We start from the raw sequence: 23,392 nt of genomic DNA, 5'->3' as shown, positions 1-23,392 counted from the left end.
GGCCTTCTCTAGCCTCCCATGGAGGTCTAAACTCTAAAGTGGTGGTTCGTGGTGGTAGACCTCTTTTGGGCTAACAATATTCTCCCAATACAACCCATCTAGTCTTGACCCGGCCCATTAGTTCTCACCCGGCCCGGCGTCGTCGTTTCCCAAAAGATTTTCCTTTCCCAACTGATCCCCCGGGCCCCACAATAATTGGCCTTGTAAAGCAAGTTTCCCGCACCACCTCGCCTCCTCCTCCAGCGCACGTTAGCACTCAACGCTCTTTTCGCCCACCCAAAATCCCAAACGCCATTATCGTGAACCGAAGCCCGTATCGTGCGCCACATCAGTCCAAAACTTTCTCCTAAACCACCCCCGCTGACGTGTCCACCCGGCGCACCTTAGCACAAGAGAGTCCACTAATTGACACAAAAGCCTATAAACCCTTTCAGTGTTCACACACCCTCCCCCACACTTGGTCTCTTTCTCTTCCCCAAAAAACTCTCTCCTTTGAATTTCGAAAACCCATTTCAGTTTTTGAGCTCTGAAAACCCTAAAGTTTGAAGCTTTACTGATACCCACAATCTTAAGGCAAGAAAAGTTTCAACCTTTACGAGTTTTTGATTCACATTTGCTTCAGATTAGTGTGGGGTTTTGTTGGTTTAGGCTTAGAAATGCATGAAATATTTGGTTTTTATGATGAGGGTTTGGTGTCTGTTGCTTTGTTAGTGAAGAAAGTGATGATCTTTTAGAGGGTTATGAGCCTCTAATTCTGTTTTGTTTCTTTTAGGTTGTATTTGGGGCTTTTGAGTTGTGTTCATGTAATGATGTGGGGTTCTTAGTTTAGTCTGATTGAAATTACTCTGTGATTTGTGGATAGTGAATTACTGTGTGATTTGTTGGAGTTTTTATATTTGGTTTTACAGAAGTAGTAGAAATTTCGAGTCTTTATTTGAACAGATTTTAGCTCTGTGTTCCTTGAAACAGTTCTTTGAAAACTGGTTTTGTTACTTGTCATTGTTCTATATCTTTGCGATTTTGTTTGGACAGACCGGTAAGAGTTTGAGTCTGACTTTGATAAAGCATCACATACAACGAAAATATCTTGGCTTTGTGATACATGCAAGTCTTTTATCTTCCATTTTGGATTTTTCTATCAAAACTGCATCTTTCCCCTGTTTTTGTTTCAGTAGTACTTTAGATAATGCAGTATTTAGTATTTACACTTGTGCTCATAGATGAAAGATGGTAATGTGTGTTCTTATGTGGGTTGAGATGGTTTCTCTTTGCTTCTGAGCAATTACAAAGCTCTTAGCTCTATTGCCTAGCCTTTGTAAGATTTTAAATGCTACTGAAAATGGATGCAGCAATTCTGTACCAGACTGGAGAGAGGAGCAGACGTGTTTGACGTTGTGGTACTATGGATAAGAAATATAATTTCCAAATCCTATTACCAAATGGCACAACCGTCCGTTTGAAATTGCAGAATCCTGAGATGAAAATGCCATTCAGAGATTTCATTGAAAGGGTGGAAAAGGAATACATCCGCACTTGGAAACAATCAGGCTCGCTAAAGCGGAAGCGGGAGATTAACTGGAAAAGTGGTAGCTTTCTTCTTGTAGATGCTTATGATGTGAAGATACAAAACGTAGTGAATTTCAAGAATTTCAAGCCACAAGAATGTCACATTCTAAGACTCCAAGTAAGATGAGATGCAAGATTTCAAGCTATGTTATAGATATTTTATTCCTTGTCGTGTCGAAGTTATGGAGGATGGAAGCATTAGTTTCTTTGGAGACATGCAAAATTTTAAACCTATAATAAAGTGAACCAAAACTGTTGTTTTCCTTATGTTGAGGGTGTCTTGTTAACTAATATGGAAGCATTAGTTTCTTTGGAGACATGCAAAATCTTAAACCTATATTAAAGTGAACCAAAACTGTTGTTTTTCTTATGTTGAGGGTGTCTTGTTAACTAATTTGTTAGTAACTAGTGGAGTGAAGTTGTTGTGGTTGAGATTGTTTTGTGCGTTTGTTTATGTATGAATATTTTCTTGTTTTCTTTATGATTTAGGATGGTCTTGAGGACAGCACTACTACTTTTGAGGTTAGTTACATCGTTTAAATCTTTATTTCACTATCTACATATTCAAATATAAGATATTAAGATGTTTTGGGGCCATTCAAAAGGCTTTTGTGTGGAACTTTGAAACAAGGATGCTTCTAACTCATTGTGAGCTTGGCTAATTTCTAGAACATGTGGGATTTGACCCCCGACACTGATTTACTAAAGGAGCTACCCCAAGAGTATACATTTGAGACTGCTCTGGCAGATTTGATTGTAAGTTCTGGGACATATATACAAGTAAAATGATTTTTTTTATTCACTTGTCTTTATCTATGTTTACTTAATATTTGTGTGTATAGTTTCACTTTGATTAAATTGGCTAGCACATTTGTTATCAGGACAATTCTCTGCAAGCCGTATGGTCAAATGATAGGAGACATGGCAGACATATAAGGTAAGGAAATTGTATTCTACAGTTAAAGATGTTGTTGTTGTATTTCTTTGTTTTCTACCCATCAATACATTTTTGATCAGTATCTCATCCACGGCTTCATCTGATCCTTTTGATTTCTGCTACTCAAGGACAGTAATTTGGTCATAGCTGGAAGTTAATGTTTCATGCTTTCTTGTCTTGATTTCTTTTTGTAGTCTGGTCTATCATGTCAATGAATCATTTAATTTGTGGATACTTTGGTGGCTATGATACTTCATTAGTCTAGGACCAGCACTCGGTCCTTATTGAGCTATGTCAGTGGTAGTCTGAAATTACTTTCCAATTTCTAAGCTAAAGTGGTCTAGCTTGTCTTGCAACATAATATGTAGCTAAGTACTTGCTTTCTAGTTTAGTATCAGAACATATATGTTCATCTTTCAAGTGAGGGATACTTTGTTCGGATATATGCTACTCTGTTTATTGTGTTTATTTCCTTTCTCTAACTCCATTATACTTCTATGATTCTTAGTTTGTTTTACCCTCCACCCCATTATTTGCAGTGTGGTTGCTGACGAAGATATGATCTCAATATTTGACAATGGCTCAGGGATGGATGCAAGTGATGAAAATTGTATAGTGAAGTGGTATTCTATCTTCCTTTCTTAATGAAAATACCTGTTTCTTCACTTTTGTTTATATTCATGTTTTGTGTGGATCATTGGCTTGATTTTATTTGTACTTTTGTTGTTCTACAATAGTGCAAGACAAAACTTTGTGTGAAATGGTGGAAAAAATATATTTTGGTATAAATCTATTGGTTCCATCTGACAATAAAATTCTAAGGGAAAGAAAGTGAAGAAAAATGAGTTAAAATTTAAGGATAGAAACCTTCTTGCTGTTGGAACTCACTCCAATGGTGCCACCTGAAGTTTCCTGTGAATGCAGTATGGTTTATCGGAGCGGCTATGTAGTGTCTTGCCTTTTCTACATCTGATACTGTTACATGAATCACTCAGACTTTAGCCTTGATGTTTATATACATAATATCCACGTACTAGTTGGTAATAAATGTGACGTATGGTATCCATTTCTATGCTTAAAAAATGAGGCCTGTATTCTTTTCAGGGGAAAGATGGGTGCTTCACTTCACAGGTCTTATAAGGAACAGGCAATAGGGGGTAATCCTCCTTACCTAAAGGTAATTACTACCGTTATATAATGATCATGAAATCATGATGTGTGTGTTTGGGCGTGCTTGTGCGCTAATCTTTTTTGAGCTGCATGTTATCACTCATTACCCCTATTCAGCAGTGCTATTTTATATTGCGAAGTATTGTTTTTTATGTATATACAGCCTTTCTTTGGAATGTTTGGATATGGTGGACCTATAGCCTCCATGCAGTTGGGGAGGTATGACTTCTCTGAAAATTCTTCTCAATGTGAGTTTCTTTGTGCAGTGTTTTGATTTTGACCCTTGAGAATTTCTCAATCATGTTACAGGCGTGCTTTAGTTTCTTCTAAGACAAAGGATTCAAAGAAAGTTTATACCTTGAATCTTGATAGAAAGGCTTTACTCAGTGGGTCTTGGAAGGTAAAAGGATTTTCCGTCATGTATTCTCCTCAGAAACACTCGGGACTATTCCTCTCTTTTCTGATTGAATTAATTACTGGTGTATTTGTTAATTTCTCAATCTAACTGTAACTGTACCTTTTATTTTAGACCGGTGGTAGCATGAGGGACCTTGAAGAAGATGAGATAAGCAGAGCACCACACGGAAGCTTTACTAAGGTTGCACCATGCGTTATCATGTTGTCTATTTCAATTATGCTTATGAGTTTATTTTTCTACTGTTTGTGAAATTTGCCACTTCATTTTTTGTTACCTTTTTAAAGGAATTTATTCGTCCATTGTAAATTGTAGTTTATAATAATTTTAATTTTTTGAATTTTACTCATTGAACATATATCTTGATGTACTTGACAGGTTACAATCTTTGAACCTAAATCAAAAATGGACACATATCAACTCCAGTGCAAGCTGAAGGATATATATTTCCCTTATATTCAGGTTTGATATTTCTGAATAGCCTATCTTCATATCTTTATCTGGTGAGTTGAAACTAAACAAGCTGGTGCCAGCACCTTAGGTAATTGCCTGGCACCCACCTCACAGCAGCCAGATCCAGTAGGCCCAAAGTGGGCAAGAGGTTATGCATATTCTCACTTAATTAGTTGCACGGAAAAATTACATAAATATTTTGAACTCAGAACAGTTTTGCAAAACAAAGAACAGAAAAGGCATGTTTTAGGCACTGAACAAGCAACACGAAGCAGAAAATGGCTTGTACTAATGCAATAATTAGCTGTTACTATTTGAGATGTTGAAACTTTTGAATTTCTTTTGGGAAATCATATAAATACTCTGCTTAGTTCTTTTATTTTTTTTGGGTATGAGGTTATATTGTTGCATTAAGTTCATTTTAGTTTTGTAATATGATAACTGAGCATATGAATGTAGCAGCCTTTTGCCTGTCCAGATCTATTTCATATTGTTCTCTTTGTTCAAAACCTTCATTTTTGTGTGTAGTAACGGCTTTGATGTTGTTCACCAAAGAAACAAAAACCTATGGGTTTTAATACTTACATAGAACTTTTGATCAAATGCTTATAAGCTCTACTGGAGATATTTCTTGGTTTTTCCTGTTTATGATCTTATTATCTGCTGAGTTCTACTACAGTATCCCATGCTAATTGTCATGCTTTACTTGATTTATCTGCAGTATGATGAAGATACAAAAAAAGGGAAGACCATAATGCCAGTCAAGTTTGAGGTATATAAATGTACTTCTTTTATTCCCAATTGATTCATACTTCTGCTAGCGTTTTTGTCTTTGTTTTTATGCTTGAAGTACTATAATAGATTAACAACCATCAGTTCAAAATTTGGATTGATTTTTCATACAAAGGATTACATCTGCTTTCACGTTCCTATGTCCATTATTGATTAAAAAATAATCAAAAGTTTCTAGTAACAGTATCTCTTTGTAGTCATTCTTATATCCATCTGTTGCATACTTGCATATATGATGTTAATGATCGTAACTGAAGGTATAATATAATTTCAGTATTACGTCTTAATAGTTTGAAGGAAGCCTCTTTTTGTCTCAGGTCAATGGTGTTGATTTGGCTGAGGTTGAGGGTGGTGAGATTGCAATTACAAACATGCATTCCTGCAATGGTCCTGATTTTGTTTTACAGCTTCAGTTCTCCTTTAAGAAAGACAATATGAGTAAATATAAATCTCCAGGTAAGTGACCAGCTTTCTTCATTAATAATTTATACATCTACACAATAAAAAGACTATGCAGTTATGTCGATTTGTACTTTGTTTTTGTTATTTATTTATACATTGTACTTTGAGCTGTTAATAAAATATGTTCCAAATGAATGCAGATTCAAAGACTTATTGCGAAGCTAATGCTCGCCTGAAGTGCGTCTATTTTCCAATTGAACAGGTATGGAGATGGCATTTATTTACGTTGGAAAAAAAAGATGGTTTCTGTTGTATTATACTAAAAGCTTTCTATCTTCTTGATACATATGTGTGTGTTTGTGTGTGTGAATCCGTTCAATATTTGATCTATTCTTAAGCCGCTTTGGTAATAGATTAATAAACTATTGATGATAGATTCTGAATTAGCCCCACTCACTTCAACATCAATTCTATTTCGTACTCTATACATTTTTTATTTTAACACATATAGGTTTCTCATCCTAATCCCCTACTGCATTGCATATGCATCTTCTTTGCTAACAGCTCTAATAGAAAACCAGTTATCTTCTGTGAAAATTTATGAACATTTGCATGTCTGTAACAGGGAAAAGAGAACATTGACAAAATTTTGGAGAAATTAGGGACAAGAGAAAACTTTGAGACCTTTAGTCGTGTCTCTATTCGGAGGCTTGGCCGCCTGCTTCCTGATGCTCGTTGGGTAAGCAATCAGAATTCCTTGGGTTATTCTTACTGATTATTCTCTAGATATACATTAGAATTGGGTAGTTTAGAAATCAGAAAAATATGACAACTTCAAGTTTGAGCTGAAGTATCATATGCTTTCATTTTCTTTGTTACACATGCATGCTGCCAATAGCATCTGCAGGTTTCTCACTTTGAAGGGATTCCTTGTACATAAATTGCAAAGTAAATCGCTGTTGCATGCATATACTAAAATCTTTGAGATATAGTAATTGCGAAGAATTCAGTTTAAAAGTGTTGATAACATTCACAATTTCACATCCATAGCAGACTACTCATCAGACTGTTTTAATCTTTTTCAACACACACTATGTAGGAATGGTCCATGATTCAGGGAACTGCTATTTGTTATAATGACTTCTCTTTTATTTGGCGTACCACAGGGTTTGCTTCCGTTTATGGATCTGAAGCAAAAAAGAGGAACGACAGCACAATTGTTGAAAAAATGTTGCATGAGAGTTAAATGCTTTATAGGTAGGGCATTCATGTTCTTGAGAGCTTGTCAATGTTTGCTTTTCAAATATCTTTAAAGAATTTTCCATCTTCTCTATATTCATGAACTGAAACTACTATTGTTGCAGAGACTGATGCTGGTTTCAATCCAACGTCATCGAAGGTACAGAATGCTATCAATTTGAGTGTGCATGTCTGGAAATGCAATTTTGGGCTTGTATGTGCCCTTATCATAAAATGTTGTCAAAAATCCTTCTTTACCAAGTTAGACAAGTCTTTTTGATATCTCGCCTTCTCTCAGTCTCTTCGCTACTCTTCTCTAGTCCTGGTAACTAAGCAGCCTTTAGATAGTTTCTCTATGGTTGGTTTCGTAAATAAAGACTTACTACTGATTAGCAATTGATTGAAGGCTAAATACTTATTACTATTCATCTCTATTGTGCTGGGTGACTCAGTAGCACCTTCTGTCCCTTTGGTTAGTAAATATGTGCTTTCTTGTACTTGCCCCATCTGTGATGGTGATCTGTGATCAGTATGGATGAGAGGTTAAGGCCACCTCTTATCAATACAAACTTCCACAAAAGACATCTGGGTGGTCTTATGTCTGTGGACATCCTAATATATCTAAGCTCTGGGAGCTGGGAGTCAAATACAATATGTTTATGCGTCTTGGTTGGCTGGTTCAGTGACTTCTGTCTATATATCAAAATTCTGATCTACTGATTTGTTACCACAGACTGATCTTGCTCACCATAGTCCTTACACCACTGCATTGAGAAATCTCGGCAATAAGCCTCTTAAGAACGAGAATGGTATAATCTTTTTCCTTTTCTATTTTTGATTATGTTTTTTTTTTCTGCAATAAATATGGAACAATATCATCTTGCCTTGTTTATACTATTCTTCTTTCTAAATAAACTTTTATTTCTCTAGACATGAATGTTCAACTGTATAAAGATGGAAACCTCTTAAGTCCTTCTCAACTGAAGAAGGAGTATGAGGACTGGATTATTGAGATGCATGCTCAATATGATCACGATGAAGCAGACTGTGGTGAAGACCAACCCGTCTTTCTTGTAAGTCCTGCAAACAAAAAGGCACTTCGGATATCATCTGAAGGTAGGTCTAGAAGGATAAGAGAAGCTTGGTTTTTCTAAATAAATCAAATTTGTATCCTTTGTTACATCAATTGCTTACTGAGTTCTTCTGACATTAAAGTCTAATTTACTCGCATTCTTGTTAATCATATATTTATTTCTCTTTAATTTCTAGTTGCAAGGGTCCATAAATCATTAATGAGGCATGGAAGGACCTGGAAGTGTGGTCAAAGAATTAAAATTCTTAAGGGAGCATGTGTTGGCGTTCAGAGTAACAATGTTTATGCAACAATTGAATACTTTTTGCTTGAAGGTCTCCAAGATGAATCTGGTGGTATGTCATCTTCTTCCTAACATAAGAAGGCATGAAAACTGAGTCTAATTTGTATTCTCATAAGAAATCCTGCTAATTGTTTTTTTTTTGGTTTCTTTCCAAACAGGTGAGGCCCGTATTTTATGCAGGTGTGGTTTCTTCTGCATATCCTCCTTAATTTATATATTTTTTTCCTTGGCTTGACTTGTATGCATCTGTTTACAATGATTTTGAAAGGCCTTCAAGTCTGCCAGATGAAAAGGGGTGCATCCTTTCAGTCAATGATGGGAATACTAAATTGGAAATGGGTGAATCCTTGTCTGTACCACTAAGTGTGATTGATGCTGGAAAGGTTGCTGTTTCACATCTCCATCTTTGTTCTTATGGAAAATGAAAATATTGTAATTTAGCTGACTGTTGAACTAAATTCTGAGCCATTGCTGCAGTGCATAGCTGTTGGAAGAACTGAGTGGGAAGACCATATAGAGAGACGACGCCAGAAATCTTCTTCTTCAATTGAAGTTCTTGATGCAGAACAATGCCAAGAGTTGGAGCTTGATGGGGTTAGTATAGTTCTTTTTGTTCTCTTTATACTTTAGTTAATTAGAATCTGGTAAAAAGTAAGAGGACCCTAAAGGCCAAAGTTGACATAAGTAGTACTTGTGAGAAATGATGGGTTGAAAATAAATTTAAAATATAGCTCAAGATATTGCTGAGTGATGAAAGCTGAAACTGATCAATGTAGAACCAAAGGTTATATCATCAGATTAATAAATACTCTTAATTTTTATCTACTTATCATCACATCCATAATTAGTAAACTATTCTAGTAATAGATTCTTAATTATTTCCTTTCAGGCATTACCTGTGGATGCTCGGGCTGGAAAGGTTCCTCAAGAAGAAATTGTGGCTGTTGTTCGACCTGGAAATTATGTGTATTCCAGTTCTTCAAAAAGCCTGGATCAGAAGTACGTCGTCAAAAGTAATTTAGAGATGTCTATGGAAGTTAGCTTCAGAGGCAATGCCAATGAACTTCAAAATGTTCGTCATATTTATTCAGTGCGCGTTGGACCTAAGTCACTTAAGGGAATTCAAGGGGTATATGTTTTTCCAGTTAAACACAAACTGTTGGGTTTCTTTCAAAGTGCTGGCATCTATACATTCTCATTTCATCTTGTAAGTAATATCTAACGATTTCCATTATACTTATATTCTTCATATAGTTGTAATTCATTTCTGATCATGTAATTTGTCTATTTTTTACAAGAACGAGTCAGATTGTAAGAGTGCTGAGAAAAGAGTACGAGTCAAGCCATCTTCCAAGGTTGGAAAGTGGGTCCTTCTAAACGATGATCAGCCTCCACTGTACCAAGTGAGGTAAGGTTTTTTTCCCCAAGATACCTGGGTAGAAATGAACATAACTTATCGCAATTATATATACTAGTTAGTATTTTCTGCATTGACCTTTGAGCATCTCTTATTAAATTGTAGTAGTATGATGTATCCTCAAAAGTTTGCCATTTCTGTCATTAACAGACTTTTACGTGTGATTTGTTTACTTACAAAGCTTCATCTATACTCTTATCAATTATCTTATCAAACAGAGTTGGTTCAGTGTTTCCACCTCTCTCTATTGCATGTTACGATGTATATGACAATCAAATTCCATTTGCAACTACTCTGGAAGTCGCAGTGAAAGTTCAGACAGATGAGGGTTTGCTTTTCCATGTAGAAAAATTCACAAAAGAATTCTCAAACCATACGTTGACAGTAAAGGTATCATATGCATGTAGATTGCCATTTATTTATACAGTATATGTTTTATGTGGAGAAGCCTTTAATTCGCTCACTTTTTTCCTTTCATCCTGCTTTGCAGGATATGATGATGGAGAGCAGTGAGTTAGACAAACTTCGACCTACATATGAAGCTACTTTAGTTGTAAGTTCAGAAGATGAAAACATTTCAGTTTTGGTTCCGTGCAAAGGTAATTGCTGTAAAATTACTTGTATATGGAAAATAATTCAGCATCACAATTATTTTTCTCATTAATCTGTATTAATGTTCCTTTTTTTTTTTTTTTTTTTTTTTATCATTGTACGTACTGAGCCTTTCTAAGTTCTGTTTTTTATTTTAACATTTCAGTTGATCCTGGACCTCTACAGACTGTCAAGGCTATTCCTCCTATTTTCGAAAACCAAGTGCTTCCAGGTTACACTATTCAGGAGTTTATTTTAGAGGTAAAGAGAAATTATGTGGTTTTATAGCTAAATCAAGGCCAATTTATTTATGAATTCAAGCTAAAAATTATTCATTAAAAAACAGTAATACCTTTTTTAATCTCGATTTGGCTGTGCTCGCTAACATATAATTATGTATTTCTATCCCAGATGTTTGATCAATATGGCAATCATGTAATTGAAGGCACTGAAGTTCAATTGAATGTGGAGGGGTTTTCTATTCAAGATCGACTGGGTACAACACGTAAGGTAAGACTCTGTCTCCGATCCACTGCTATTTCCCCCCCTTGGCCTTCATATTCTTTATTGGCTTCACTCCCCACAATCAATGATAATGATGCCACCTAATTGCTTGCAATATGCGCTGGCACTTCTATTTTCATGCATTCCTTTGTTATAGAATTGGAACTAAGTGAAATATTTTAACCCCTTCATACCTTTGCCAATGTAGGCTGATCATCATGGATGCATTGACCTTGGTGGCCTGTTGAAAGTAACCGCAGGTTATGAGAAAAATGGTATGTATTTTCACTTGTCAGCATGTAAGGGAAAAAAATGACAGTAGGAATATTGTTTTATGGCATTGTGGTAATAGTCAGCATTTGGCCGTCATCATTCATTATAGATGTATTAAGTGATTGAGAAAGCTGACAAGTAAAGTGCTTGATATCCTTTCCTCATAAATGTCCTTGCGCATCCTTGCAAAACTAACTATACTGGTTTTTGGATCATTAATTTCACCTTTAGGAAGAATGTTGTGTAAGTACTTGTTATTATTTAGGCTGAAATGGTTGGGTTGCTTTTATGAAGACTGCCTCCATACTGGAATATATCTGATAGTCTGAGTAGAAATTTTCAATTTTTGTTACTGTTTTTATAGAGTATTGAAGTTGAAAATCAATGTGAAGAGATTCAGTTTGGGCTGAAATGGTGTTTGACTGATAGATGTTATAATTTTATGAAATAATATCTAATGATGTCTTTCCACTCTCTCCCTTGGTTGCAGTATCATTTTCTGTCTACTACAATAATGATGTTTTACTGATGCTTCAGTCTCAAACTGAGAAAAGGGTGTTGAAAATTTCATCTAAGGTTCGTAATGCCTTTATTTATCTGTTTCAGGGTTTTAATCTATCACAGTATGTATTTTCCTCTTTCTAAATTATTGGACATGATGTTAGGTGCCTGAGGTTTGTGTGGTCGGTACTCAAATGGAAAATTTGGTCTTTGAAATCATCAACTCTGAAGGTGTTGTTGATGATACTTTTCATCATGAAGAGAAAAGTGGCCAATTACATATGCTTACAATAAAGGCCGGTTCATTTATGGAGGAATCCCTTCGTTTCACATTCAAGCATGGCCGTTGTACTGTTACGGGCCTTTCTGTTCCTGAAGTGGAAGAGAGTTTTAACTTTGTAGCTGCTCATTCATATTATCCAGAACTGCATGTGAATGTAGAGGTTGGGCCAGCCTTGCATTTATCATTACTTATCACATTTATAAATTACAGTGGTAGTTACTAATTTTTTCTTTCAGGTTCCTGTAGTGCGACCTGTAAAAGAGAAATATGATCATCTTCTCATTAAAAAAGAGAAGCAAGTTGAGTCTCCAACTCTGTGGGATGTTTCTCCGCTCCATGAGTTGCCGCAGCAAGTAGGAAATTTAAGGGTATGTATTGTGAATAGTGAGAACAGAAAGACACAAATGCTGCTTTAAATTGTAGGTTACTGAAGTTTATTGTTTTCACTGACCACATGGTAATTGTGTTTAGGTTCCAAAAGTGGAACATCAAGAGTTTCAGTCTCCTAGTTCAATTGGAAACACATTTCCCTCTCCAGAGTCTTCTTGCCTTCTGCAATTAGAAAATGTTAAGGTACTGGTTGTGGATATTGAAAGAATATGCAAACAAAAGCAGCTATATAGCTAATGTGAAGTTTCATATCATGCATGGATGGACCAGCTCTGTTCATGCATAATATGAACAGATCCCTGTCATATTAGAGTTTTGGTTATCAGTATATCATACAAACCTTTATTGATGTATCTGGTTCTCCATTACGATACTCATACTCCTACTTGTTACTGTCCTCGTTGCATTAATCAAGCATACAAACAGGTTGGAACATATTACCTTAGACAAATCTCGATCATTCATGGTGCTGTGTCCCCTGCAGGAACTGAAGAATATCATGCACCAACATGGACTATGTGTTGGAGATGTGGAAGAAAAACTGAAGATTCTAGAAAAAGAAAAAGAAAAAGCTAAGCAAGAGCTCTCTGATTTACAAGGTTGAGTTGCCTGTTTGATTATTCATGTTTCCTTCTTCGATTTAGGTATAGACTGTATTGGCGTATGGATACCTCTCCATGGAGATTTGTCTCCACAAAAAACATTCAACGTTTTGCTTACATGTGGCCTGCTTTGTCAGCTTTATGGTATTGGATGTTTGAATCAAATAATCTTTTCAGTGTTGTTGAGCTCTAATACTTCCTGTGCTAAGATTTTTTTCCCGTACAAACATGTGATGAGATCGTAAATTTAGAGAATGAACTAATTAAGTATTTGACAATGCTTCTGTATTTTGGCAATTCGTACCCAGGGTCTATTGAACCTCACAAAGTGGAATCGATAAACCGCATTGAAAGCATGAATCACAGTGCAGCTGCTATCATCTGTACTCTATTTCGAGAAGTTTCATTCGAAGAGGCAAACAATCAATTCATGGAAGATGTGATTGGATTGGTTGCTCTACTTGGCACAGTTGGTAGTAGTAATCTTAGCAGGTTGGTGACCACTTTGATGTTTTTTTCATTTTCCTTCCATTAAATTTAAGAGTTTAAGACAAGTTATATATTTCTTGATATTCACCTGTATGCAGGATATTGGCTGAATACTTGGGGAAAGATCAGATGCTTGCTATTGTCTGTAGATCCTTTGAAGCTGCTGGTGCTCTTGAGAAGTTTGTACAGAAACCTAAGAAACCTATGTATGGGGAAGTGGATTCTATGCATGCTCTCAGTGAACCAGCTCTACTTCAGGAACCTACACTTGGTCGATCTTTTGTCATTTGTTTGGAAGACATAAGGTAACACAAAAGGCCTTCCTATTTGCATTTTCTCTAGGGGGCTTAGAAATGCTGTATCATGATGAAGGAGTTTGATTTTGTATTGCAGGCCTTACTCTGGTGACTTTGACCGTAGTGACCCTCAAAGGAAACTGGCATTGCCAGATCCAGTCCTGCCAAGTGGAATGACTCCTGATGGTTTCTTAGGATATGCAGTCAATATGGTTGACTTGGATAGCCATCATATACACACAGTGACATCTGCAGGCCACGGTCTCAGGGAAACAGTTTTATATTGTCTTCTTGGCGAGCTCCAAGTATATAAAACCAGGGAGGATATGTTGGCTGCTCGTGCTTGTATTAAACATGGTGCTATTTCGCTGGATGGAGGAATTCTGAAACAAAATGGAGTAACTTCTTTTGGAGTCGGGTATCTCTCTTTTTCTCTTCCTTGACAGTCTGGTTTTTGTTGGTAGTTCTCCTTGGTTCAATTGTCATGTCTCATATTCACTCGAAAATCCACTAAATCTTGATGCTAGCAAGACCAGAAACAACTCCTCAACTCATCTAATATAATATTAAAGCATTCTGATAAGTTTGCATTGTACTATTCCATGTTGTTTTTCAAATGTGTTTGTGACCCTAGTTTGGTGATTGTTCCTTCAGGAACGTTGAAATACGTTTTCCAGTAGCAGAAAATCTGGAGCAGCCGACATCAACAAATGTTGTTGAAGTTGAGAAGCAGATTGAGGAGAAGAAGTCAAAGTTGAAAATGATCAATAAAGCTATAGAATTGGCAAACAAATTGCATGGGAAATCAGTGAAGAGATTCAAGAGGACAAAGAAGTCGATGCATAAGCTATTGGAGAACATCCGCCGCTCAAGCCAAGAGCAGTCTCCCAGTCCAATGAAAGAAGGGAGACAACTCGTAATGGCTATCAGCTCTTGAAGTTCATAAACTAGCTGGTATATGGTTAGCTGGGCATAGAGTTTAACTAGCTGGTATATGAGCATTTAACTGGTAGTTTTAGGTGGCTTTATAGAAATATTACATGGTACTCACGCTTCAGCCTTGATGCGTAGTGATGTAACATCTACTTCAGCTTTGAGAATATACCCTTCCTGATTTTAAATGAATAGCTCAGACTTCAACTTCCTAATGCTTTGTTGTTCTGTGTAATGTTGAGAATGCAGTCCACACTTTTACACTTCTTTTTTCTAGTCTTACTGGTACTGCAGTTTCATTCCTAATGTCACACACTAATGGAGGAGATTGAAATTCCGGCCTAGTCTCAAGTCCCAACTCATATTGACTGCATGAAAACGAGGAGACTTAATTATCCAATTTATTCTAATAATGTTAAGTAACAGACAATTTCCGACTTCTGAGTTTTATTTCGGAGAGGGCCGAACTTCTATCTTTGTATTTTTTTTAAAATTTTTTTATTTATACTTTATGGAGATCACATATTACAAACAACCAGACTAAAATTATCATTGCATTATATTTGTGTGAAAATTATACAGCGTACTCGGGTGCGCCGCGCACCCATTCATCTCCGCCGTCCATTTTGAAAAAGTCAAAAGTCCGCGTCAAATGGACGGCGGAGATGGACGGGTGCGTTGAATACGCTCTCATATTTGTGCTCATTGTATTATATTTGTGCAAAAATTATATTTATCACTTCAGTTTTTGGGCCACAATCTAAACTCGGTAGATGCCTATTACCAACCGTACCAACTAAGTCGGTATACAAACTTCGACGATTGGTTTTGGTAGAGGATTTTGTCTTATCAATCGTAAGTTGGTTGGTACATGTTATTGGTAAACAAAGTCGGTATACTTACGGACCTATCAATGTCAACCCTAATAGTTCATTAGTTCATGAAAAACGAATTTCAAACTTGACGAACTAATTATTTATTTAGGCTAATCTTGAGAGACTCTATTCTCATTTTGGCGTATATAGAAAAATAATATTTTTAAAGAAAAATGAAAGCCCTCTCACGACCGTTGGATCATCCGTTTCAGCTCATCGAACGACCCTGGTCTCACCTTATAGATTCCCTCGTCCCCCTTTTAAAGCTTTGGAGCTAAAATTTGCAGCTGAAGAAAAGAAGACTGTAGAAGGAAAGCGAGCGAGCGAGTGAGAGAGAGGCAGAGAGCTTGACTCACTGAGTCAACTCGGAAGAAAGAAAAATGTTCCAGCCCAGCAACAAAAACAAGGTGAGTCGTCGTCGCTCTCAAATTTTCTTTACCGCTCTCAAATTAGGTTTATGAAATTCGCTGGTTTTCGTTTTTCTGTTGTTGAAGAATTTGATGATGATTTTCACAATGCATGTTGTTAATTCGTGGAAGATGAACTTGAATTGTTGTTGTCTGTAATTTTTGTGAGATTCTGAGTGGTTTTTTGTGACTGGATTTAGTGAATTTTCTAGTCGAATTTTGTTTCGAAAGGAATGGTAGAGAATTTGGTGATTTGAATGATTCTACATGCAGAAATTCATGTTTATGAGTGATCAAGAGTTGTTGTTATCTGCATTTTGTGGATTACGAGTGGTTTTTTCTTGTGTGTGTGACTGGATTTTAGTGAATTTGAGCTCAGGAATTTCATTTTCGAGGCGATTTTAGGTTTGAAAGAAATGGTAGAAAGCTTGATAATTGAAAGATTGACATGCAAGGATTGTTGATTATGTATTTGTCAGAGTGTGAGGTTTGGAATCTAGACTAGGGTTTTCGGTTTCATTGGGGGCACTGCAATGTTGAGACCCTTCGTTATTGTCATTAATAGTTTGGGGGTTATGAGGCATTACTTATTAGTGGACTGTTTATTCAAAACTTGTGCTTGGTTGAATGTGAATTTTTTTCGGTTGACACTGCCGATGTGATAGAAAAAGTGAGGGAGAAACGGTTATAGATGACTTGGTACTTGACAATTGCTTGCTTTTCTGTTTGGTTTGAAGCCACGTGTTACCTGCGAGCAATGATTTTTGAAAGCCTTTTTGTTTTATTTTGGAAACTTATCTGTACAGTTAGGGGGATTGGTAACAGACATATATAGTGAAATAGTCAAGAAGAAATGAAAAAAAAAATTATGTACACGCATCCGGATTTTTATTTGTTTCGTTTTGGTCATCCTTTTGCAGCTTCCAATTAAGTCATTACCTGCTCAAGATCCATCAGCACCGATGCAAGTTGATAAAAAAGAAACTAGCATAGTCATGAAGGATGAAACGCAAATTGGAGGATTCGCTCAAGCAGAATCTATCATTATCTACACTAAGGTCGTACCTTTATATGTTTCTTTACCATGCATGTTGATAATATATAGTGGATGATTTACTATACATTTCCGATTGGGTTAAGAATCGATAAAAATGAAAGAAGTAAGAACATATTTTCTTATTTAATGATGATATGGTCATTTCTAGTCTGAAAGGCTAACTATTCGATGAACTAATCTACACAGAGACTTCAAGATGATTTGCATGTGATGGGGATGAAAATTAAACAGCATGAGGAGAACATGAAACTTCTAAAGTCTCAGAAAAACAAATATCAAGAATCTATTCTTGATCTGCAAGGTACTTGTCTTGTTCTTCTCCTCTTATAAGTTGTAACTTCACATGTCTAGTCTTGTAAGACCGTGCATGAGTGCTCAAGTCGAACCGGCTGCATTGCTGCATGTTCTCAACGATATTGTATTTCACATCTGAGGAGCAAAATTTATACCTGAATATCATGGATGTTATAATCTCAAATATGAAGTACACTGTTAAAGGCAGTTTCGTTTAGAAATCACATTTAGCTCACATATATGGGAAGTTTACGACAAGAGCCATCTAAGTTTATCTGGTAAAATTACAGTTCAGTTAGAGGTGAAATCTTGTTGAACAAGCACTAACTAGTTACAGACGGAAACGATAGAAACTACTAGCCATAATCCCGTCATGGAAAGAGCAGATAAAATCAGGCTTCATCATATATAAGTAGTTTAACAAACCTATTTGTACCTTTTTCTATTCACTAGTATAAAAACACACACAAGAGAATCATATTCTAAGCCACCGTAAAATACCTCTGAGATTAAGAGATTGAGTATCCTTGACTGTTTGCAAATATGTAAATGCCGTCTTTCATGTTTGTTTCCAAAATTATTTTCCACTAAATAGTTACCTCTTCAGTTATGTTAGGCAAGTATCATTCCTCCTCAACCACACCTGCTGCTGCAAATGATAACCATAGTCAGGAGGAAACAACTGAAAAGATTCTGCAGTGCAAGAAGTCAGCTGCAGGCATTTTATGGCAGCTGAAAGCTCGTCATAGTAATCAGGTTGCGGATCTTCCCCTGACCAAGGATGTTGTGGGTATTGTTGCTATGCTAGGCAACGTAGATGATGATATTCTTAGCAGGTCAGAATGCAAATATCTTTTATGCTCAATAATTGTACAGGTGTGGAATTATTCATGAGCTTATCCTCATAATAGCTGCATAAGAACATTGTTGCATGAGAATGATTGTGCATTTTTTTTAATATGAGGCGTCTAAGTAGCCATGAAATTCTAGTTAGAGAGTGTTTGAGACTTTGAGTAAAAGATATGAAATTTTCACTTGTGCATAAATTCAGGGGAAATGGGGAATTTACTCCACTGAGTTCACCTGGAAATGGACATGTTCTAATCCACCCCCCACTCCAGCTCTCATATACTCCACTTTCCACCCAATCCTATAACTAATCTCAAAATAATTTTAATTTGGGTTATTCGGCATGCAGGGTTTTGTCAGAGTACTTAGGACTGGACACTATGTTAGCAATTGTCTGCAAGACATATGATGGTGTCAAAGCTCTAGAATTGTATGACAATGAAGGTTGCATAAACCTAAATTCTGGTCTACACGGGCTTGGTGCTTCTATTGGGAGGAAATTGGAGGATCGGTTTCTGGTCATTTGCCTTGAAAACATAAGGTATATCTCCTGTATGCTATCATTTGTCACTTTGTCAGGCAATTGATTTATGCACCCAAAAGACTTATTCTTTCTTGTGCAGACCATATGCTGGCGAGTTTGTGCAAAATGACCCCCAAAGGAGGCTTGATATTCTAAAGCCAAGGTTGCCGAATGGGGAGTGTCCAGCTGGATTTCTTGGTTATGCTGTAAACATGATCAATGTGGATAGCACAAATTTATTTTGTCTCACAGCCAGTGGACACGGCCTGAGAGAGACTCTATTTTATAGCCTCTTTTCTCGCCTGCAAGTGTATATAACAAGAGCAGAAATGGTTCTTGCTCTTCCTTGCATAACTGATGGAGCCATTTCTTTAGATGGTGGGATGATGCGGCGGACTGGTTTGTTTTCCCTTGGCAACAGGTAAGGAGCTTGGCTGACAAATCGGAGGAAGAAACATTTCTAACTAGCTATGATTTTCAGTTTGGTTTTACCTGTCTTTGTTGCTTTGTCTTAGTTGTTGTAACTATGTGATGTTAGGGAAGATGTAGATGTGAAGTTTCCGAAGCTTTCAGTCACATCAGGCCTGCCTGAAAGCTATCTAGAAACACAAAGACAAATCAATGAGATGAAATGGAGAAAAGAAAAAATGGAGGAAGATTTGAAGAGAGAAGAGGCACTATGGGATAACGCAAAATTCAATTTTGACAGAAAGAAGAAAGAGTTTATCAAGTTCCTGGCTGATAGTTCATCGTATGCAACTCAGGCAACTCAGGTAACACCTGTGACATATCTTAATTGTGTGATACCAAGTCCTTTGGATTCTGTGACTTCTATGATTTCCATTTGTGCTTTGGAAGTAGGATATTAGAAGTTCCAACAGATAATATATAAACTTGGCATTGCATAGGACAGTGGCTTGTAGCCATTGAAATTAGAGTACATTGATTCTTCTGCCTTGTGTTGTTTCATTTGCCTGTTTTTTGATTGAGTTTTTAACTGCGTTTTTTATTTGCAGCATCAAATTATGGGGGTGCAGAATCGATTTACCTCAAGCTAAGGAGTACAGTGAAGAAACAAGGCTACCACCAAACTATTGAAAGAGGCCGCCTTCAGAAGTTTGTCTAGTCGATCTTTTAGCTGATACTACATCCGACTTGTGAATGAAAAAACATGCTTTCACGAGTGGAGTGAGAGTAGAATTAGATTCAGCAATATAGGTTGCATGGTCCTCAAATTTTTCGGACTTGTGGATAAATTGTGTGCATTAATCCGGAGAACATGCCACCGTTGAATCCGTGTGGTTTTCTTTTACAGGGTTTTAGTTCGTCTGCTTCTCTTTTCCAACTTAAGAACCCATAAATTGGACAAAAAGCCATATTTCTGTTCGAAACTTGGGCTTTGCAAAAGGTGACACTTTCTAACACGAATGGGATGTGTTCAACATTTCCTACTCTAGAGTATGATTAAGATCGAGTTAGGGTGACCTAAGAAGGAAACAGATATACAGAGCTGAAAGAACTAGATTTTAACAAAACAAATGTGCACTTTGCTCAGTTTATGTAGCACTTGTGAATAATATGACTAGTCATACTCTGAAAAAGGCGATGCAATTTCACTATGCAATTTTAACCATTCATATCCATCCGAATGTATAGTCAACCGTACATCTGTATTAATTTGAGCTAATTTTAACAATCCATAATTCCACATATTACGTCGTGTACTGAAGACCTCTCGCTCGAACTGGGTCTCGACTAGTGACCTACTTCTTGGGTATTGAAGGTTAATATTGGGCCTGGCTGGACTGTACTCCATGAAAGCCCATTAATCATTTCAGCCCACCTACAAAGTCATAAGAGAAGCCCATTACTCGTACTCCAATCTCAGTCTTCCTCATCGGTTTTCAATTCCATTGTCACAGTGAGACTGAGCGCCGCGTTCTCTCCAATTCGGCGGCAAAACAATACCGGTCGACGGTAAGTTACTCTCTTTCTGATTCTTCATTTCTGATAGTAGAAGTTGTGGGTATGTTGGTTAGAACCCTAAAAGATTGTTTGGCTATTAACTAATTTTGAAGCTTGGGATTAGTCTTTTTGCTAGGTTCTGTAATTGGCATAAAAGCTGTTAGCTTTGCACTGATCTGATCATTAGGGATTTTGGGTGTTGTTTATTTTGAGCTTAATTCATTGAAATATTGATGCTTTGCTGTAAACCCCTAAACCCCTGAAGTGAGTTTCTTTGCATGAGCACAGAAAATGAAGTTGTTTTGGTTTTAGTTTTTTTGGTTTATTTATTTATTTCGAGGATGTTGGATTTGAATGTTAGAGGTATAGCATTGTTATGGGTATAATCTAGTTCAGAGTGTGTGTGTCCTTGTATCAAGGAAGTTTAGATCTTATAAGGTACTTGCTGATATGTTTCATCATTCTATTGCGATATGATTCTCAGAATTTCATCTTGGTTTTTGTCTGCTATGGGGTTTGCACTATCCAGACTGTAGTGATTAATTTGTTTTCGAGTTTTGATGTTTTGAGTTTTAGGAGTTTGAAGTGATTTCGTGTCACATTGCATCAGTAGTTGAATGTGTTTCTGTTTCTGCGTCATTTTGCTTTTCTTCAATGGTTTTGACTTCAGTGTTTGTTAACATTTCTAGTCTTGTTCTTCTTATGTGGTATGGCAGAGAGCTGTGGAAGTAAATCAATGGCAGGCCAAGCTGCAAAGTCGGTGGCAAAGGCAATTGGGGAGTACCAGTACCCATGGCGCGAGAAGTTGGTAAAATACAAGACTGAGCTATCCAAGGGTGTGTGGGGTTATTGGCATCTAGGGGCCTGGAAGGCATCTGGAATTAGTGCTCGTCATCGAGCTAGACTTCGGAAGGAAGTCCTACTTGCAGGACAGGATTGGCCATATGATCCGGAGAGGAAAGAAATGAGGACCAAGAGGAAGGGGCACAAAGTTGATAGGATAGCTGCCGAGAAACGTGAAAACACTGCCAGGTTGATGGAGAAGATGCCCGACATGTTGCTTCAATACAAGAAGCGCAGATGGGAGAAGAAGATGAAGGAAGAAGACAAGGGCAAGCCCTGATCTCGTGACAGACGCTACTTTCCGTTGAAGTCCATCCTCCTAATAACTACTCCAAAGATATGTTTGAATCATCAGAGATCAGACGACAAACAATTTAGCTTCTATTTTGCATTTTATTCCCATGTACTCTTAAGCAGAACATGTACATCTTTCTTGTGGTCAATTGTGTTACAGAGAACTACAAACTTCAATCACTCTCGACTTTTGCGAATCCGCAACAAGTTTTCACTATTTGAACAATGTATCATGTATGTGCGAGTTTTACTAGTTATATCAGTTGTCTTTTTTCCACCTGAACTTTCGTACTTAAAGAATGCCCGACTCTGAAGCTGTTGAAGCAGTTCAGTCCATATTAAAAAATAAAAAGATAAAAAATCCAAAAATTTAAGGTTCTACCGAGATTTGAACTCGGGTTACTGGATTCAGAGTCCAATGTCCTGACCACTAGACCATAGAACCAATTGTTGTTAGCTCAGCTGTGAAAAAGCAAAATAAACTTCGTTTATCAAAGATTCGAGTTGGAGGAATCTGCCAGAAACAAACGGTTAAGGTTCTGTGATTTTGAGCAGAAACCTTGTCTACCTAGTCATCTTAACATAGTGACATTCCCCAACAGACAACAACCTTGAAACTCTCTATCTCAACAGTCACTTCCTCCATGACGTTGTACGACGTCGCACGAACACATGTGCCTTTGTCCCTTCACTACCATCACTATCACTCTCACACTGAAAATTAACCACTTTTGCCCACTGTTTTTCAATTATTACTGCCTTGGAATCCGCGCCTCTGAATCGTTTAATCGCTCAATAATTACTTTACCTCTTTCGGCCCAGCAATTAATCACTGTCCTCTGTCTCTCTACAATTATGTGTTGTCAGCTTTATTACTGGGTAACTGTAATGAATGGATGATCGTTTCGTTTCTCAAAGGTGGGTTCTTGGTTTTCATTTCAACTTGTGCTTGAGAAATGTGGCAGCTTTGAGCCTTGTGAGTGTGACTGTTTCGTCTCTAAAGGTTGGTGCTTTGGTTTTCTTGAATTTGTGATTTGCATGATAGAAATGAGAGAGCTTTGAATATAGTGTTTTGTTTCCAAGGTTGGTTTTGTGGGTCTTTGAGTTTGATAGAAATGAGGGTGGTTTGTCTCCAAAGGTGGGAGCTTTGAGTGTTTTGTCTCCAAAGGTGGGTTTTGGAGGTGGTTGAGGCTTGAATGAGAGAAAGGTGTGAGCTTTGAGTGAGGATGGAGAAGGGGAAGGGTTTAAGGGAGGCTGGGAATGTGGGAAATGAGGGTGGAGGAGCTGAAATGGGCGAGCAGAGACGTAAGAGAATTGGGGGAAAAAGTGACGAAATTTTGGGGAGTGGGGATCTTGGTATTGGTGGTGATGAGTGGTTTGGGGCTGGAAATGGGGGTGGTGGAATTGGTGGTGGTGATGAAATTGCGCGGCTTTTTGGTGAAGTGGGTGGCGGTGGAGGTGTGAGCTTCTGGGGTGGTGGGAATGGTGGAGGGGCTGAGGTTGGTGGTGGTCAAGGTTTTGGTTTTGAAGAAATCCAAGGTGGGTTTGGTGAGAAGTTTCAGTTTGGTGGCGGTTTGGGTGGTCTGGATGGTGGTGGAGGGATTCACTTGTGGGGGAATGAAGGGCTTGGTGGTGAAGGAATGCAAGGCCTGTTTG

General features: G+C 37.3%; 2 protein-coding genes and 1 non-coding gene across 3 annotated transcripts; 2 read left to right on the top strand and 1 right to left on the bottom strand.

The window, feature by feature from the left end:
* Positions 1–1,402: 1,402 nt before the first annotated feature.
* Positions 1,403–19,692, top strand: LOC101291584. Its single transcript, XM_004309089.1, has 39 exons — positions 1,403–1,684; positions 2,056–2,088; positions 2,236–2,322; positions 2,448–2,503; positions 3,043–3,126; positions 3,608–3,680; positions 3,837–3,940; positions 3,983–4,073; positions 4,203–4,271; positions 4,467–4,550; positions 5,263–5,313; positions 5,651–5,789; positions 5,936–5,997; positions 6,361–6,474; positions 6,902–6,992; positions 7,100–7,134; positions 7,708–7,783; positions 7,905–8,090; positions 8,244–8,402; positions 8,509–8,530; positions 8,619–8,733; positions 8,828–8,944; positions 9,240–9,557; positions 9,649–9,758; positions 9,986–10,157; positions 10,258–10,366; positions 10,525–10,619; positions 10,770–10,868; positions 11,071–11,137; positions 11,626–11,711; positions 11,801–12,079; positions 12,156–12,287; positions 12,391–12,492; positions 12,794–12,908; positions 13,220–13,403; positions 18,461–18,652; positions 18,735–19,055; positions 19,173–19,407; positions 19,651–19,692. Exons 1-39 carry the CDS (start codon positions 1,403–1,405, stop codon positions 19,690–19,692), a joined length of 4,788 nt encoding a protein of 1,595 aa, XP_004309137.1.
* Positions 19,693–20,507: 815 nt separating this feature from the next.
* LOC101314320 lies at positions 20,508–21,952 on the top strand. The gene is made up of 2 exons (XM_004307942.1): positions 20,508–20,611; positions 21,316–21,952. Exon 2 carries the CDS (start codon positions 21,336–21,338, stop codon positions 21,720–21,722), a length of 387 nt encoding a protein of 128 aa, XP_004307990.1. The 5' UTR covers positions 20,508–20,611; positions 21,316–21,335; the 3' UTR covers positions 21,723–21,952.
* A 157-nt stretch (positions 21,953–22,109) lies between these two features.
* Positions 22,110–22,181, bottom strand: TRNAQ-CUG. The gene has a single exon. It is a non-coding gene; the product is annotated as a tRNA-Gln (tRNA).
* Positions 22,182–23,392: the final 1,211 nt, after the last annotated feature.

This window comes from Fragaria vesca, linkage group LG7, assembly GCF_000184155.1.
Source record: "Fragaria vesca subsp. vesca linkage group LG7, FraVesHawaii_1.0, whole genome shotgun sequence".
In the NCBI taxonomy this organism is placed as follows: Eukaryota; Viridiplantae; Streptophyta; class Magnoliopsida; order Rosales; family Rosaceae; genus Fragaria; species Fragaria vesca.
Note: the sequence above shows the minus strand (reverse complement) of the source record. Positions and strands in the feature narration are given on the sequence as shown.

What these genes read in the sequence shown, in the direction of transcription:
- LOC101291584 (XM_004309089.1), top strand. Translation starts at nt 1,403, where the DNA reads ATGGATAAGAAATATAATTTCCAAATCCTATTACCAAATGGCACAACC. An exon ending in ACTTCGGATATCATCTGAAG is followed by an intron (nt 8,091 to 8,243) that starts GTAGGTCTAGAA and finishes TTTAATTTCTAG; the next exon opens with TTGCAAGGGTCCATAAATCA. An exon ending in ATACATTCTCATTTCATCTT is followed by an intron (nt 9,558 to 9,648) that starts GTAAGTAATATC and finishes ATTTTTTACAAG; the next exon opens with AACGAGTCAGATTGTAAGAG.
- LOC101314320 (XM_004307942.1), top strand. Translation starts at nt 21,336, where the DNA reads ATGGCAGGCCAAGCTGCAAAGTCGGTGGCAAAGGCAATTGGGGAGTAC.